At 42.7% G+C, this 18,719-nt stretch overlaps 2 protein-coding genes across 2 annotated transcripts in view; one reads left to right on the top strand and one right to left on the bottom strand.

The window, feature by feature from the left end:
- The window catches only part of rarga (retinoic acid receptor gamma a), a 43,076-nt gene extending 37,854 nt beyond the window's left edge, over positions 1–5,222 (bottom strand). The window contains exon 1 of the mRNA XM_029277587.2: positions 5,021–5,222. The gene's annotated coding sequence lies outside the window, so the exon portion shown is untranslated. The remainder of the gene's footprint in view (positions 1–5,020) is intronic.
- Positions 5,223–6,534: 1,312 nt separating this feature from the next.
- nr1d4a (nuclear receptor subfamily 1, group D, member 4a) lies at positions 6,535–18,441 on the top strand. Its single transcript, XM_020635132.3, has 8 exons — positions 6,535–7,230; positions 12,757–13,068; positions 13,158–13,246; positions 13,345–13,489; positions 15,653–16,236; positions 16,342–16,527; positions 16,660–16,870; positions 16,986–18,441. The coding sequence occupies exons 1-8, from the start codon at positions 7,212–7,214 to the stop codon at positions 17,180–17,182; spliced, it is 1,743 nt and encodes a 580-aa protein (XP_020490788.1). The 5' UTR covers positions 6,535–7,211; the 3' UTR covers positions 17,183–18,441.
- Positions 18,442–18,719: the final 278 nt, after the last annotated feature.

Here is an 18,719-nt window from a genome sequence, read left to right on the forward strand (position 1 = left end):
CGCTCAGTTAGAAATAATTATACACTCTGATTCATAAAGCCTTCCTTTGTCACGTGACCCAACACTTCAAATATACAGCACATTTTTTCACAAGCCACAAAATGCCTGGAGGGAAGGAAAAGGCCCAGAGAGCTTAAGTTTCTGTTTTTAATTCTCTCTCCCTTCTTTGTCTCTCGGGTGAATTCTTTTTCTCTCCATAGTCTTCTTGGCTAAAGGGGTTGCTTTACCTACAAACTGCTTGTGCATGTCCAAAAGCAGAGCCATGTCGTGATCTCATTTCATTCGGTTTTAATCAATAAATGCAGGGTTTAATAGGAGAGGATGTTTGAGTACAACTCAGAATAGAATGTTTTCATCTAACACAGATGTCTTTTGAAATGGCAAGCAGATAGCTTTGTTTTTCAGGAAGAGTCTAAATAGCTTCATCCACTCATTAATTCCCTGTGTGATCGATTTATTGCATAAGCCTTAAAGTACTTTTGCCCCATCTGTCTGCTTTTAAAGGAATGTAGTGAAGGTGCTGTACTTGTGTTACTGATGTTTGTGTTTCATTGCTTGTAATGTTTCTGTGACAAACTTTGTGAAACTAGTGAAGGACATTAATAATTAGATATTAAGACATTTCAACTGAGGAAAACTGAAAAACAAAATTGCCACGTAAGGCTGAACATGTTTCAGTATGCCTAACATCCGTCAACATGCTACCATTATATTTTAACGTCATGCAGTTAGGAATATTTATGTAAAGATTTTGTTTTTGTTTTGATTTTTGGGGGGTTTTTGTTGGGGGGGGGGGGGGGGATTGCTCTACCTTAACCACACGAGAAACTTATAGTGTCACACAGCTGCGGGGAAGTCCCCTGTTAGATGGCAAAGCTGTGCAGCAGCAGCAGCAACAGATTTGGGTGTGCCCCTAAGCGTGCCCCTCTCTCCATATGAGATCATATGTTTCAGATCTGTGTTTATGTGTTTGTGGTTCTGGGCGTGTGCCCTGCTTTTCTGAATGCAATGTTTTTCAAGTTGTTTTGGTTATGAAGAGCACCTCAAACCTCAGAACTGGGAGGAGAAGGTGCACCTCAACGGGCACCTCAACGGGCACCTCAACGGGCACTTTTACCTTTGAAGCACAGCAGAGGTAAACTTCACTTTCTTAAGTATAACAAAAGAAGTCGGTGTAAACATGACTAGCTTTTGACAATTAAAAAAAAAAAAGTCTTATGTATTTCTAATAAAACAAATAGTGCATGGAAACTTCTTCAAAATAACCAAACTATTCATTCACTATTTATTCTAAAACTTCATCAAAAGCGATGCCCTCAAGGATTATTGGCATTTCATCACTACACATTCTGCCAACATTACAGTTTGAGGAAGAATCGCCAACAAATGAGACAGCTAAAATTTTTAGTTTGTTCCTCCCAGATACCTGCAATAAAACCTGCTATAACTTCTCCTTATTTTGTTTGTAAATCACAGTAACTGGCCGGATACATGCTGAGATCTTATCCCCAAATACACTGACACAATATCCTCCAGGATAAAGTCAAGCCATAATAAAAAAATTTTAAAAAAAAACCTTACTCAGGCTATGTCCTATTTTTGCTGTGAGCTTCCGATCTTTACAGCCACATATGGTCTAAAGAGGCCGACTGAAATGTTCCTTCATATATTTTTCCATGTGCATTTGCTTGTTCCTAATCAGGGTGAATGAATGGCTAAGCAGTGAGAGGCGCTGTTGCCATTTTTGCAGAATCCTTATATTCAGGAAGCTCAGATCTAAGCCACACTGCAAAAAAACACTTCAGCTGATCCTTATCTCATTTACATTTGATTTATGGGCTGCTTATGGAGCCACTTCGGCCAATAGAAATCCTTCAAATGTTTGCATAACACTACTAAATCAGCAATTGAGTAAAATGAAACATGTAAGTAAACACAGCCATAGGGCGCTACATAAACGTACTTTATGTTATTCATTAAGGGGATAGGAACTTTAAAGAGTGAAATTAAAGTCAGTGTGATGACATTAGGCTGACTGAGATTATGCATTTGTGTCAGAATGTTCAGTGATGGGAGTCGCGTGTCAGTGTGCGGGGCATGCAGTGCATTAAATCATGACAGTGAGCTTAAGCAGGGGGGGTGTACTCAGGATTTGGGTACATGCACTTGTGAGTATTGCTGTGGATGTGTGTGTGTGTGGATGTGTAGGCAGTAGCAGCGAAAAGGTTAGAGGTTACTAGTGTTTGTGTTTCAGTGTCAGTAAAGTGTGCTCCAGGCAGAGATTTATGATCATTGTGTCTGGGAGGCTGCAGAGTGGGGGGATAATGAAGATAGATCAGAGTGCTATCTCTCTCTCAGGGCACCGCTGGAAACACGGCCTCTCACCCCCTCTCTCTGTTCTCGTATCATTAACTCCAGCCTGTGACATCATAACGCACTGCCCTGACATCAATCCTAACACAGTGTGCTCTGACAAAAAGTCGAAAAACCGCACAGAGGCTGCTCCTCACATGAAATGAGCAGCCTAACGCAGGCATTGTCGTTTCACCAAGCTCTGCAGCATCTCTGGGTGCGTTTATGAAGATATGAAATATTCATGAAATCATCGTACTCGGTCGTGTGTTTCCACTTTGGATTCGACGTATTTGCATTCATGGAGGCTACGGAGGAGAGGCCTGGGGCTGGTTGGCAGAGGCAATAGCATAAAAAAAAAAGGCAGAGAGGAAGGAGGAAAAGGGGGGATGATGAAGAGAGCAAAGGAGGGAGGAAGTGAGGTTAGAGGGGTTAAAGCGAGGGGGAGGAGAGAGGGAGCCAAGAGGTACAGCGAATGTGAGAGTAAGGGGTGTGAAATAGAAAAAAAAAAAGAAGGGGAAGAAAAGATGGAGAGAGGGATGATGGGAGGGAGAGGGGGTTGATGAGATTGGTGGTGGCAATGTGAGAAGGGGTGCGGGGAGCTGGTGCTTGTGGCGGCAGGTTTTAATCAGTAACAAGATGCCTGTAATGAGATCACTATTTCCCCACATTCAGATTGATGTCATACAAAGTTAGCTGCCACACTGAGACAGGCAGGGACACAGTCACACACACACACACACACACACAACATACAAATATACACTTGCTTGCACTTTCTTGGTTACAGACTTAAACACACATCCTGTGAAATGAAGGAGCTCATTCATCCAGCCTGGCAAAGTGCACTCATTTAGAGTCCAACTGCCTTGAAGTTAAAAAAAAAAAAAAAAAAATACACAGAGGAGTACTACGCACAGGAAAATTAGTTACTCATGGCAAAGGAGAAATGTATGTGTTAGGGACTGAAGGGCACACGCCATAATGTGCTCCTCTACCAAAAACAAAATGAGCAAGAGGGAGAGAAAAAGAGCCAAGAACTTTTTTTTTTCTTTTGATTCACAGCAGAAGAAACTAAGGGGAAAAAGAGATGAGAAAAAAACAAAAAGAGTGCGTGTGTGTTTGTGTGCATTTATCGGGGCGCGCTCGGGCCCTTGCACACGAGCGCAAGGGCCCGTTGACCGCCATGTGTGTCCAATGAAAGGTGAACGGCTCTCCTGTCTATACTTTCCTCAAAAATCAGCCATGATGTCACCATGAACCCATCTTGAACCCACCTCTGTCAAAAAGCATTACTCCAGCCCTCCCTCTCTTTTTCTCTCTGCCTCATTTTCTGTTCCACCTCTCCCTCCTTCATGCTGCACTCCTGCCTCTCCAATTCTTCACTGAGCTCCCATTCTTTTTTCATATTTCCATATTCTTCAACATTTCCCCTCTCCCATCCATGTCTATTTTCTTCACAGATTCACTCTCTCGCTCGTTTTTTTGGCAAGCATGGTCTAATTGAATCACCAAAGAGCGTAGTCTTTTGCCAAAAATGCCAGGATGTTCTGATTATCATAAACTTTGTTTAAGCTGTGGTTTCACAAAGAAAAATGCTCAGAGTGCACAAGGGGGAGCCAAAAAATAAAAAGAGCAGAAAAAAATAAGGAATAGGGGAGAATGCAAATGAAAGAGGGAAAAGGAAAGAGAGAGGGAAGAGAGGGGTGGTGGGGGCAGCGAGAAGGCAGCCAGAGAGCCACATATGGAAGTGATTCTGTAATTACTGCAAATCTGTGAGCTCAAAAGGAAAGGTCTTCTTTTCCATGCCTCTTTCCCTGCACATAAAACTGCCCTTGTGAGAAAGTTGGGCACTAAATACTGAGCAGGAAACATGGAAAAAAAAAAAAAAAAAAAAAAAAGACAAAGTTTTCATTGCTTCTTCTCTTTGGCATGACGGGTAGGTATATAAATATGTGTTTAGCTATATGTTCAGAATGTTGAGTTTAAACTCATGTCTGCTTCTGCTTTTCTTCATGGATGATGGAGGGAAAGAAAAAAACCATCTACTGATCATGAGGCTAATTCCACACAGTCTACTTACTACTGGAAAATTTTCTGCATTCTTTGCTCATTTGCCTTGCTTTCCTGAGCTTAATCAACCGTCCTGGAAGCTAATCTAAAACAAACTGGGAGGTTTCAGACTGGAATAAACTAAAGTCTCTCACCAGCCACACACACACACACACCTTACCTGGCATCAACCACATAAAGCACACATTCAACACGGTGCGTGAGGGAGGGGGTGGTACGGGGATGAGTGACAGATAGGCTATACAGACACAGAAACAGACAAGACAGTGATGAAGACTGTCTTTTAAGCCTCAGGCGAACAAGTGCTTTGCAGGTGTGTATGTTGGCAGCGACTTCTGTTCTGCTGAAGTCCCCAAATCGTTTGAGCAGCCTGTAATTATTTGGTGCCCTCTTTGCCACAGCGTGCTCTCTCTCTCTATCTCTCTCTCTCTCTCTCTCTCTCTCACACACACACGCACACACGCACGCATACGCACGAACACACACAGTAAACATACCCAGTCTGACGCAGCTAAGTTGGACAACGTTTATTCTTAGACACGTCCAATTAATCACGGCATGAGATGATTTATACATAAGTACAAAGCATTCCTACCTTCTTCTCTCACAGAAGTATGTGCCTCAGCTTCAAAAGCTAGCACGTTCGCCAAGGACTCTGAAACGTAAATAGTGGATGCCAAGCGCCCGCAAACCGAACTTTCCTGTGAAGGAGATAAAGTCATTGAGTCTCTTGAGAAAGTTCCTCTGTTAAAGCACAAGGAGCGTGTAAATATCACCAACTCGTCTTCTACGCGTCGGAGATAAGTCAGTCATTAGTCAGAGTACCTTGGTTTGTTGCCATTCCGTCTGTGTCCCGCCGGCAGCTCAGGGGCGTTGATGGGAGCGAAGATTTCTGACGCTCTGACTCCCCCTAGTGACCAGAAGAGGAACTGAAGTCACAGAGAGTAGCATGTTGGTCACAGAGGATGAGACGAGAACTGAACAAACGAGGAAAAACAATCACTGAGGTGACTGTGTCATGTGCATGTATGCGAATTAAAACAAAACCTGGCGGTGTTTGCCGTGCACGTGTCTTATTTGAGCAGAACCCAATTCATCTTTGAGCTAGAAAAATGTCTTTACTGTAAAAGTATGTAATATATGAAAGGGAATTAGGAAAGTGGTTTATAGATGAGATGACCAGTCATTACAGCAGTTTGTAACAAGATGAAATAGGTAGTGAGAAGAAAAGTAGTCATATTACAACCCGTTTTTTTAATTTACATTTTAGATATGTTCATATTTAAGGTAAAACTAATCTGTAATCTAAAAAAGGAAACATTTTAAACATCGTTGACAATATGATATTTTGTGCCATAGCCTACATGGTACTCTTATAACCACAATACAAAAAAAGAAATCAATCAATCACACCATGGACATTTAGGGAAAGCTGACTGTCATGTGAAACATGACTGTCCGGATAGTTAAATAGGTTAAATAGAATCCTCTGCTTATGTGTGAACATCAAGAACTGCCACTAAGGGGCGCTTTCTACAAGCCTAGTGCATTTGGTCCTGCATGTTCAAGTACGTCTAGGCTACAGATAAAGTTTTTTGCTCACACTGAGACACTTCACAGAACTTCTTGTTGCGCAGAATTTTTTTTTACATTGGGTTTAAAATGAAAATGAATTTGATAACATTGACTCCATCTTCAAACTCCTCGAGTAGGTCTATAGTATTGTTTTTAAGCAATAATAGTCCCATGTGTAGACATACACAAATATAGGCATTTCATTTATCAGGTCGGTTTTAACACTTAAGTTGAAATTTGATTTCATCTGGCTGCAGCTGTATTGATGCGTGCGAGAGGTCCAGTTCCGGATCTACAGTTTCCTTTGGCACATGCGGGCTTTAAACTTGGCTCTGGTTCGTTGTTTGGCATGTTTCAGTGTTTACCATCCGTTTGCAGGGCTGTCTGTCAGTGAACAGGCAGTCACGGTGAGCCACGCCTATTGTCCATGTGCTTCACCCTCCAATCTCTCCATCCCTCCGTCCCACGCGCTCTGTAGTTTGCATAAAATGTGTATCAGTAGGGCAGCGCTCTAAACTGCACATGCAGAGCGCACATGTAGCGTGGCTTTACTGAACACATACCACGCTCGAATAAGCGCATCAAAACTCCCCTCAGCCCCAGATCCCCGCCAATGAAAATGCACAAAAGCGTGACGGAGAGAGAGGGAGAGAAAGGACTCCGCGAGATACAAAGAGTGCGCCAAATCCCACACAAACGGACACAAGTTGAGCGAGCGGAAAGGCGGTCACATTTCCTACTCACCTGCAAACGTGATTGATGTGGGAGTTTGTATCAGTGGGTGTGTATGCCATGCCTGACGCTCACGGATACGCTGACTCTACTTTCTTGGAATTCATGACAATCTTTTAATCTTCGCTCGTGCAGCATTACACTCAGACACTCAGACGGAGCAGCAGTATCCAGAACGCAGAAGGCACCCAGGTATCTTTGAGAACACCAGCCTCTGTAACTCACCTCTCTCAGACCAGAACTGAGCACCGACAGAGACACCAGCCTTCAGTTTCCTGGGAGAAGAAAACAAAACTTTACGCGCACTAGGCACCTCTCCATCACTGCTTTTCTTATTTGCGCTCTATGGAGCAGGTGTTTTACACAGCGACGATTCTTCACTTTCTCACCTGCCTGCAAAAGACTTTTGCTCCAATCTAGTGACTTTAACGGAGGTCTGTCTCTTCAAGTCTGCTAACAGTTATCGACATCAATCAAGAATGGATAACAGTCCTGGTGGTAAGTTTAACTTTTATATTTTATGTGACAATCTCTTATTACAATGCTGGCTATGACACAGAGACATATTGAACAACATTTCATTGTTAAGCGCTTCTATTCAGGTTTTTATCACTCGGTAGGGAAATATATATTTCTCTTATTTATCAACATTTTGGCTGATTGGAAATGTAAGTTTAATATTCACTTTCGCACCACAAGTACATAAGTGGATATTTTGTTGTACAACCTATACTGTGAATTTTTATCAAGTGTATGAAAAAGTGCAAAAAAATGTAAATTTTACATTTTTTTGCATTTGCATTTACATTTTGCATTGTTTTATTGGTTATTATTATGTGCAAATAACATATGGGCTTGTACACGAAATCAATTTTTAGAAAATAACTACCTCAGCTCGTTTCAAAGATCGACTAAATTGTAACAGTGTCACTTTATGCAAACGTGTCCAAAAGTTATTGCACTTCGTTCAAATGTCAAATCACAGCGCCAACACTGCAGCTCTCACTATTTGGTCAGAGCGGGGCTGGCCATTTCCTGCTACTCTCCATGAAAACAAACTCACGTGGATCTACAGTACACTGGCTTTTACTGTAATCACAATCTGTCAGAGCCCGCACATTAGAACTGTCAATCACCTCAATTAGGAGGAAAAAAAACAAACATAAACTTTGGCATAAGGGGCGTGTTTGTTATGATCAGGCCACCACTTGAGTGCCAGCAGTATAAAAGTTGATAACCCGCAGGGTTTCCTCACGTTAAGTGGTATTAGGCAGCGTGTGATCGAGGTCAGCCAAAGGTGCACGAGTTCTGCATCCTCTCCTTATTGACGGTGAATCATTTACAACAGCCACAGTCACGTTCCAGCACAGGTGATGGGCGCACCCTGTGATCCTTTAACATGTTACTCTGATCAACCCAATCACCGGGTTGTGATATGCTGATAAAGTGGGCCAGTGTTGCAAGGAACAAGCAGTCAAAATCGAGATCACAGCTAATACCTCTCTGTTGGTCTTTTGTGATGTTTGGTGTTATGGCTATACTCTTTCATATAAATGCTTAAAAAAAGAAAGACAGTGCATCTTTTTACTTTCAACAAGTCTTTTGTAAATGTTCTTTCTATCATATATCCCACTTAAAAACGTTAATGGAATGCACATGACTATATATGTTGAGTTCAATATACAGATTTTAACAATGCCTGGCAATATTAGGAGGGCTCGGTGGGTTATAAAGTCAGGTTGATAAAATAAGATTGTATGTATGTGTGCTTGTGCGTGTTGACATAAAGCCCCCACTTTACCTCTTTGGGTTGGTAACTCCAATGTTTATTGATGATTCATTTATAGAAAATGCCTCTTCATGGCAAAAAAACAAAAACATAGTAATAACTAGTTCCAAATTTTGGGAAAATAAATGTACCAAAAAATATTCAAACATGTGGGTCTTCATTATGCAAGATTAGCATATTTGAAAGTGTTTATCAATATGACACCTAATACATCCTTTAACTAATGGGAAGGTTCAAGAGCAGGAGTCAGATGTTTCAGTACTTAGTCTTTTCAGTCAGTAGTTTTCATTTACTCAGTTGCACTATACTACATTACAATTAGCTGTCAAATGGAGCTCATATAATAAGATCATAAGGTGCAAATTGCTGAATGATTTCAATGTTCACTGCATAAGTCTCTGCACTGTGATCTCACTCATTAATTTTCCTCCGACACACCCCTGGTGGAGGCTTTCTGCATCACTGTAAGCCCAGTCAATACTTCCAATTCAGTGCGATTCCTCCTTATCAGTTATGGGCTATTATTTCTTTTGGTGCACCGTTATAAAACGGTTGACAGAAGTATACAGACACAAGTCCCCAACAGGACAAGTGTAGCCAAGGATGCAAATGACTCCATAAAGTCAACTTTCAAAAATACTTGTGCCGTTAATGAGCAAATCACAATAGATCGTAAGCTTATCAAATAAGTTGTTAAATCCAAAGTCTCGAACAGTAGCCTAGGCTTTCCCTCGAAAACACTGGCAAGGAGAATATAAAAATATGTAGGCTACCCTTAAAATGGATCATGACTCCTGAAAAAAATAAGAGCAGGGTTTATTGGAATCCCCCAGTCACTTGATATAATTTATTAAGAGGAACAACTGAACTGAATCTATTCTCCCCTATACAGCCTATATATTAAAGTGCTATAGGAGGAAATTACATTGCAAATTCTATTGTTAAGGCTGTCATCCACCAGAAATAGACGAATGGCATCGACATCTGCATTTTCTTCCTATAAAAACTTGCGACACACTGACACAACAGAAAGGCTACCCTTCTGTTTCCGGATGCAGCGCCTAGCTGACAGTGCAAGGCGGTGCAGCAGCTGACAGTCAGATCCCCCCCCTTCACCACCACCACCACCACCACCCCCGCATAAAACGCTGCTCTATTTAATTCGGCTCTTTAATTATAAGCCCCTGGCGGACTGTAGAAGCTCTGGCTCATGGCTGGAACTGCAGCTTCCCAGTGAAAGCGCCGTCAAAAGCCTCCTCACGTGGCTTCCTTTGCAGAGCCGCGTGCGGCGCGTGAGATAGCTGGGCCCTCCTCTCCGCCGCTTCCGCGCTCTCACGGACGCTTCTGTGTTGATGCCGCCTGCGGTGATGGTGAGGGAGAGCTTGGTCAGTGGGTCAGCGATTCCGTGCACTAACTTTTTTCTCTCTCTCTCTCTCTCTCGTCACGTTTTCCCGCCTCACGTGACTCCTGTTCAGGCATGAAAGCGTTTTTCCTCTCTCGTTTGAATCACAGTGTGGTGGAAGCTGACTCGATTTTTTTTGATTTTTTTTTACTCTGCAACATCTGTCCCCGACCCCTCGGTTCAGGGCATATATCCGCTTAGGGGGTTTCAAGCTTAAACGTGACTCTGCTGTTAAACACATCTCCTCTCTGTTATGCTGTGCTTTCAAAAAATAGGCTGAAACAGATAGTGGATAAGAAATAAACACAGGTTGAATCTCAAACGATTAAAAAAAAAAAACCACACAATTAAACTTTACACCATTTTTGACAACGTGCATGCAAAAGATGTAGCTTACCACAACCACCATAAAACATGTGGTAGCAGATATTAATCATGTTTATAAATAATAACTATCCTCTGTGATAATCTACTTCCTCTTGATAATTGCACCAGCCCGAGCTGGTTTGGAGAGATGCTTCAGGCGCAGACAGTTCTATGAAGTTCCTGTGATATTGACCTACTTACACAAGCTGGAGTTAATGAAGTCTACAGTGAAAACAAGTAGTGCTCAAAGATCGGCCAAGTTCACAAGCACACAAGAACTCTTGTTGCTGGCCTTTGAATACATAATTCTCTCTTAAAGCAAACATGTTCTATGGCAGCGAAAGTTGTGTGAGGGAATGCAACACAAGGGCAAACAAACACTATGGTCTTCTAAATGTTTTTCTATTTATAGCTGTATGTTCATGTCCTGCATTATGAGGTGCATGAGTGAAAGTCAGCGATAACGCACAAGACGAGCAGAAAGGAGAGGAGTTGACAGGAGAGGAGTGCTGTGCCTTTGAACTGCTCACGTTTCTCTGCCTGCCTCCGGTCCCAGGCAGATTATTGCTTGCACGGGTAACTATGGTTTAAAATGGGCACTGAGGAAGAAGAAAATTAACTGAATACATATCAAATCCCCAGATGTCAATGAGGAAGCTGACTAATCTATTACAGGCTGCCAATACGAGGAACAAAATTTAGCAACACTGCCAATCACATGACTTATGGATTTGCAATTAACAACAGGAGTTTGCTGGCTGTGTACAAACTTAAAAGTTCCAGTAATATTTGCGTTTAAAATAAAGAAACAATGTGTTCCCTCTACAAAATACTGTATGAGAGTGAGGATGGCTGCATGTTTGTAGCAAAACTTTTTTTTTCAATGGGGTTTCCAGTAATATAAATGTAGTCTTTATCTCTACTTTAATTACCTTTCTACTAACACACATGGGAAATGTAGGTGATAGTGTATCGTATCAGCTTTGCATAGTCCAAAGCCGTCTGTAAAAGGGCTTGTTTATTGACCGTGTTTATAGCAGTGGTGCCCTAGGGGTCATTCATAAACACTTACTGTACATGTGAGCCTTCAGGTGGACATGCAATGTGTTTGGGTGGAGTGGGGAGGGGTTGGGCCACTGACTTTGCATGTAAGCTCAGGAAGCAATTAGGCTCAGGCCTGCATCTGCTGGCTCTGTCTGTCTGTCTGTGACTCTGGCATGAGTCAACAAACCAGCAGCACGTGCTAGTTGAGGGATTATTAATACCTTTGAGCCAAAACAAATAGTCACTGCAACAAAGGGCAACACACAGGGATATACCTACTGCACTCATGCATGAATCACATAATTTCTACTGGCATGGTGAAACCACTAAAATTTGGATGTGAAAATTATTTGAAAGTTAGAATCTTCTGCAAGCAAGTCATGAGTGTCATTTAAATTGGCCCCACATTTGTTTAGCTGTGCTGCAATGCTTAACTTGATTTGAATAGAATTTGTCTCTCTGCGGGTCTCCACTGTACACTGAGTTGTAAGTGTATATTACAGCAGTCGAGTCCATAAAATTGAGGTTTGTCCTTTGCAAAAAAAACGTGACTCACATTCCCCAACTTGTTGGTGGCGCATGAACAGCAGCAGTAGCGGAGGCTTGGTGCCATCTCACGTTCGGGGAGCTTTCCAGCAGTCAGCGCATGTTTGTAAACACAGTTCCGAGTTCAAACTGTTGTGTATTTCAACACGAGACTGCGGATTTGGTTCGGCCAGTAACCGTGTCAGGAGTCCATGCATGTGAGGCGGCGGTCAGGTGTCGTGCTGTTAGCTGGCGCTGGGCACGGTGCCAGGGGAGCGAGGCTATTATTGGAGCGGAGGAGGCAGCAGACCCCGCAGACACGTGAGGCCGTGTCTCAGCTCATCCACAGCGCATGACTACAAGGGAGAGACAGAGGGGAGGGTTGGTGGGGTGAGATGAGCGAAACTTCACTAATAACAACAGCTGGACGACAACAAAAAAAATCGACTTATTTCTCTCCATTAATAGCCTACTGCACTAGCATGACGCAGGAATTATTTGTAAAAAAAAATAAAATAAAAAAAAAGAAGCGCTTAGTGGTGCCGCTCGTGCATGCCTGCCTGCGTTGTTGCTGTGCAACCAGCAGTATTTTTAGCGCCCACTTTATCCGCTCGAGCGCACCATTACGCCTGTTACACTCAGGATGAGGCAACGACGCTGCAAACTCTACGAGCTGTCCTTTGCTGCCCAGAGGTTGTGCAACATTACATCACATCCAAAGTTGTAGAGTAGCTGGACAGTAAACCTCACTGTGTTTGCAGCACTTCAATTCATCAACATATCGGCTACATGTAGGGCATACAACAACTAATGCCACCCATAACAGCATCTAAAAGACAGTGTGTACTTTTGTAAGCACATTTAATTTAACTTTTGATCATTATTCCCTTGTCTGTAGGAGGTGGAGTCATCCTGTACGCAGGATCCTCAGGCAGTGCCAGCCCCAGCCCTGGCAGCCCTTCCAGTGGGTACCAGACACAGTCACCCTCTTCACACTCCCAGCCCTCGTCTCCAGAGGAGGTTACCTTCACAGAGATCGGGCCATTTAAACAGAGGTCAGGTGGGTGCACCACCCCGTCCTCAAAACTGGTGTTCCAATTCCCAGAGGTCTACAGTGGGCCCTCAGCAACAGCAGCAGCCCCTCCTCATCATACCTATACTCACCCCATCGTAGGGAAAAGGCCATGTGGGTTCACAGGAACCTTCACAAGTAAGTGTTGTCTTGCCACTTTGATTCATAAGAATTGATAACTAACTAGTATTTGCAGATTATCTAACAACTTGTTTCCCCTTCCTCAGAGACAGGTGGAATGGTCCTGCTATGCAAAGTGTGTGGAGACATCGCATCAGGTTTCCACTATGGAGTGCATGCATGTGAAGGCTGCAAGGTGAGCCCCTTATAAGAAAAATCAAGCAAAAATTATTGACATTCTATTTTTATTTTGGAGCACCAGTATTCACCCTGTATTTTGTTTTTCTGTGTCAGGGTTTTTTCCGACGCAGCATCCAGCAGAACATCAACTACAAGATGTGTGTGAAGAACGAGAACTGTCTGATCATGCGCATGAACCGCAACCGGTGCCAGCACTGCCGCTTCAAGAAATGCCTCTCTGTTGGCATGTCAAGAGATGGTGAGACTTCCTGACACATTTTTCTTTTAGTCAGAGGGACCCTCGTGCAGATCTGCTAGAATGCCACAGTGCTCTGATTAGCCAAAGCAGCAGGGAAATGGGTGGCTTGAAAGAGGCACAGTGCTGATATGTAGGTCTGTGTGAAAAATGTAATGCGGAAAGTCTTTTGAGGTCATGGTGCCAGTAGCTCAGCCTCTCACTTTATCATAAGACAGCACCTGCCTTGCCCTTCTAAGGTATATTGCGCTGCCAAAGATCTGGCCTTGTATCAGTCTTTAAAGTTTCTAACAGTCTTTCACCTGTCCTTTGCAGCACCCTCTCACTATACTGTTACCTGAATGCTCTGGTTCAGCCACCCCCCCCCCCCCGGCCAGTACCCACCATGTTCCCTCAGCTCTCTTACATCTCCCCCTCAGACAATGATTTATGAGAAGAGGAGCCTTGAGGTCCCTGAAGCTATCTATCATCTGGAAAACTGCAGCAAACACAGGAATTATTTTCAGAAATTGGAGCAGGGTCAACTTGATTACCTTGTGTTTGCCCATATAGCATCTTGCTGGAATTAATGAGGGATAGAGCAACAATAAAGCAACTGATGCAGAAAAAAGCCAATCAAAGTGACAGGGTTTATCAGGCGTGATGCTCGCATCAACTGGTTTTAGAACTGATAGCTGAGCATTGATTGATCACCATATCATCGCAGATTAAGAAAAGAGCGCGGCTGACCTAGAAAAACAACACAGAACTGGGCCTATAGTGTTCTCCTGCATCATGACCTACTTGGGAGTAGTTTGCGTGTCTTCTTTCTCTCAGTATGGTTTCTACATATCTCCACCCTCCAGTACCCCGCGTTTGCCTAATCTAGTAAAGAGGTTAGTGTTATTTCTGCATGTGCTTGACACTTCTGGTGCACAGAGAAATAGGTTGGCAAAATACGACTCAATAAGAGAACAAACAGTCAGGTCGACCCTTTTAGAAAAGATTCCAGCACATGTAAGAGACCGCAACCTAAAAACCTAATTTTGCCATGTTACAACTGATACGATAACAGAAAAACCACAGGCAACTGCCTGCAGCCCACAATAAGAAGAACACCCTGATTTCACTCCAGGCAGCTGTGTATGTGTGTTATGGGCAACAATTTAAGTCCATTGACAGAGACAAGAGCATCATATCTAGGGCAACAGCTACATAGTCCGCATTTTCTTCTTTTTTTTTTAAATGATGAAATGGAATAAACTAAACTTTTTAGCAGAAAAATTAAGATATAACAATCACCTTTTTTATTGCTCATAAAATCAAGGTCAATTGTTTTAAATAATAATGCTGCTATACAAATGGTCTGCTACACCTTCAAATGTAGGCATCCTTTAGTTTCAAAAGTCTTTGTAGCTGTACCAGTTCTACTTTTTTACCTCATTTGACTCCACCTTACACAATCACTCACGTAGGCACCCACACACACACACACACACACACAGAGACACTCTCTCACTTCACATTTCACTGTCTCTCACATCAGACCTCTTCACGTTCCCACTACTGTCTTCTCATCTCATTGGTTCTCCAAGCCCACCTCCCTCATCCTTCTCTCTCTCTCTCTCTCTCTCTCTCAGCATCTCTGTGCCAGTGACATCACGATCACGTTGCTCCACTGCCCTACTTACAAACAGAGGAAGGGAGCGGGAAAGGAAGGAGATAGGGGTGGTTAGAGGAGAGGATGAGGCAGATGGTAGCAGGGATGCTATAAATAGCCTCTCCAGCTGATGGTTACTGTGGGAAGGGGAAGGCGGATGGTGATATGTGTGGGCAGAAGGAAGTTTTAATCGCAACTTAGATGATTCTGCTTGAAAATGTAAAGCACTTTAGGGGTTTTTTTTTTGGTAGTGATGTGTGTCTATGTAATGGGTGACTGGCATAAATGACTATGCAGCCCTAAGTTTCCTTCATGAAAACCACAGCATGGGAAGAATGCAACTGCAACAATCGATTTTCAAGAAAGTAGTTTGTCTTGGACATTAGAGAACTTGTATCTTCATAAATCATTTTAACGCATTAAGAGAGCATATTGTCCGAGAAAAACATAAATACATACAAAATTGGATTTCTGTATTATTGTCTGTGTCATAACTAAATCGTCTTTACTGTTTGTGTCGTCCCTAGCTGTGCGTTTTGGCCGCATCCCCAAGCGAGAGAAGCAGCGACTTCTTGATGAGATGCAGAGCTACATGAACAGCCTAAATGAATCAGCTGCCATGGAAATGGACTCATCCTCATCGAGGGAAACTCCCTCCAGCCCAGAAGATGGCGACTCAAAAGAGGCCATCGGGGCCATCTCCAGAGCCTATTGTGACATTTTCACCAACAGGAACAACAGCAGCCAGGAGAGACCCGCCAAGAGGGCTAACATCCACACCAACAACAACAACAACACATCTCACTTGTCTCAGGATGCTGCTTTTACCCAAGCCTCCTCTCAACCCACCCCCACTCAGAGTTATCAGTCCTGCCCTGTTGCACATGCAGCTCAATGCCCAGTTGCCCCTAGAGACAACCAGCATACTTTCCAAAATGTTGAAAACAATCGCTATGCCTACTCAATGTCAGCTAATCAGAATCACAATCAAGCAAACAACACAACACCTCACAGGAGTAGCTCTGCAAATCACAACAGCTACCGCAATGCAGGATGTCCCCAAAATCAACCATCCTGCCCGTGGAAGTTAGCTCCAGGAGCTAAAGTGCTGGTAAGTGCAGGCAGCATATGCAATTAGATCAACACTTCTGTGGTATATTTTTCTCTTATCAACAACTTATGAATCTTTTTTTTGTATTTTCTCTTCCTTTTAAAGGCCTGTCCTCTCAATGCATGGCCTGTGTCTGGACCAGAGCGCTCCAGTCAGGATATTTGGGAATCCTTCTCTCAGTGCTTTACTCCTGCTGTCAAGGAGGTGGTAGAGTTTGCCAAGGGCATCCCAGGATTTCAAGAGCTTGGCCAACAAGACCAGGTCATGCTACTTAAATCAGGCACCTTCCAGGTAAAAGCAATCATTACTTTTGCTTTCCTTTTTTGCAGAGCGTAAATGAAAAATATTGGATTCCTTCTTTATGTATACAATTGCATTATCTATATTAATTCCTTTGCTTGTCTCTGTTTTATGTGTGTTTAGGTTCTGATGGTGAGGTTCAGCACCTTGTTTAATGCCGGGGAGCGTACGGTTACCTTCCTGAACGGCCAAACGTATCCCCTCTCCTCCCTGCATGCCTTGGGCATGGGATCTCTGCTGGACGCAATGTTCGAGTTCAGTGAGAAGTTGGGCTCTCTGGGTCTGGAACCTGATGAGATGGCTCTTTTTATGGCTGTGGTGCTGGTTTCTGCAGGTGAGACAGAGGGACTATTTACTTAATTTGAACAGTGAAACTTAATGAATGAACCAATGTTATAGTAACTGTGTACATGTCAAACACTCACATTAGCTTCTTATGTCCTCCTCAGACCGTTCCGGCATCTCGGACATGCGGGCTGTGGAGCAGCTTCAAGAGGGTTTGATCCGAGCCCTACGGTCACTGATCACCCGACGTCGCCCTGATGACATTGCCCTCTTTTCAAAACTCCTCCTGCGCCTGCCGGACCTGCGCACCCTCAACAACCTGCACTCTGACAAACTGTTGGCCTTTCGCATCGACCCCTGAGCGGGCCAGTTGCTATGAGAGCCCACAGACACAAACTGTTTAGCTAAAAAATATACAGGCGCATCACACACAGACACACTTCCACACATACTTTCTTCCAAGGGCAGGACCTTCTTGAAACAATGAACAGTGCAATCTGAGGAGTGATTTTCGGAAGGAAAAATGGGGGCGGTAGCGATCTTCTTCCTGATTCGTTATTGCTCTTTTTGCTTCATGTTTTAGGACAAATACACATAAACCTCAACATCTCTTGAAGACATCGTTCCAGTTTAAAATGTAATTTTGTGTAGAGTAACTATTACCCTTTTGGATGCGTCATTTGTGCACCTGCTCATTATATCCAGTGTATTTAAGAATTAAAGCCAGTTCACTTCTGTTTATTCCTTAAGTCATACAGTATCAACAAGCTATCACCAAGAAGCAGATGAGAGATGGATATCATAGCTCCAAACTGTTATTACTTAGGGACCATAATAAATGATGACAACGTTTCAGTTTGTGTTTAAATCAAAGGGAACTTGTATATAATACATAATACAATCTGAAATAGTAAGGCAATTGTGTAACACTGTTTCATAAACATACCATCTGAATTGGTACTGGAATGAGACCAATTCATTAATGTGTCACATTTTGGATGCTTTCGCTCTCTTTATTGTTTTTGACAGATCTTCCAGAAAAGACTTGGGTTAAAAATGTGCCAACTTTATAAGTCCATGGCATTTCATTTTATTTCCCAAAACATGCATCTGTGTTGCTATATTTTATCACATCTGGGCTGATGGAGGTGCTCTATGCATGTCGATTTTGTGGTTCCTTTGTTTGTTTTCGCTGTAAATAATGTGTTTTTACAAACGTCTATGTCATGATGACTGAACTGCTATGTTGTATCGGACAGCTGAGTTCGGTATGAAAGAAGAATGTACTGACCTTGCTGTACTAGGTGGGGGTTTTGCCATGCCAAAGGGGCTTTGCAAAGGAGGATATGAACTGGTAGTTGTCAGATGGTTTAGACACACTTTAATGATGTAACCAACCAGCATAATCCCTGAAAACACCAGCATTCACTCCACATGCATCCTTCCTCTGCACCCAATGTTTGTCATACAAACTAAAGAGATATTTTTTGGATGAGAGATATTTGTTGATTGGTCCTCTGACTGTTTGCTTGTTTGATTATGGATGATTGAGGACATCTTGTATATTTTGTAAATCTGTATTCCTTAATAGAAATGATATAAACTTCAGATTATGTATCATTCTGCCTGTGTGTCTTTTTCTTGTAATTAAGAGTTAATTTAAGCAAAAAACAAAGCCATGAAAAAAGATATTGTACGTCGCTAGGACAGAATGATATAGGCTAACTTAAAGCAGCACATAATATTACTAGAATTGAATAAAGGCTAGTTTGATGTAGGCCAATAGGGCCCCATCAACCCTCAACGTGGCCCTCAGGTCAATTTTTACATATCAACTAATTGGAAACATGAAGAAAACATGACAAAATCAGCCATGAAATCATGAAAACCAGAAATAT

This window comes from Labrus bergylta, chromosome 12 (assembly GCF_963930695.1).
Source record: "Labrus bergylta chromosome 12, fLabBer1.1, whole genome shotgun sequence".
NCBI lineage: Eukaryota > Metazoa > Chordata > Actinopteri > Labriformes > Labridae > Labrus > Labrus bergylta.

Bases quoted from the DNA above. Each gene is read 5' to 3' on its own strand.
- nr1d4a (XM_020635132.3), top strand. The intron at 13,490-15,652 runs GTGAGACTTCCT...TGTCGTCCCTAG, and splicing joins TGTTGGCATGTCAAGAGATG to CTGTGCGTTTTGGCCGCATC. The intron at 16,237-16,341 runs GTAAGTGCAGGC...TTCCTTTTAAAG, and splicing joins CTCCAGGAGCTAAAGTGCTG to GCCTGTCCTCTCAATGCATG.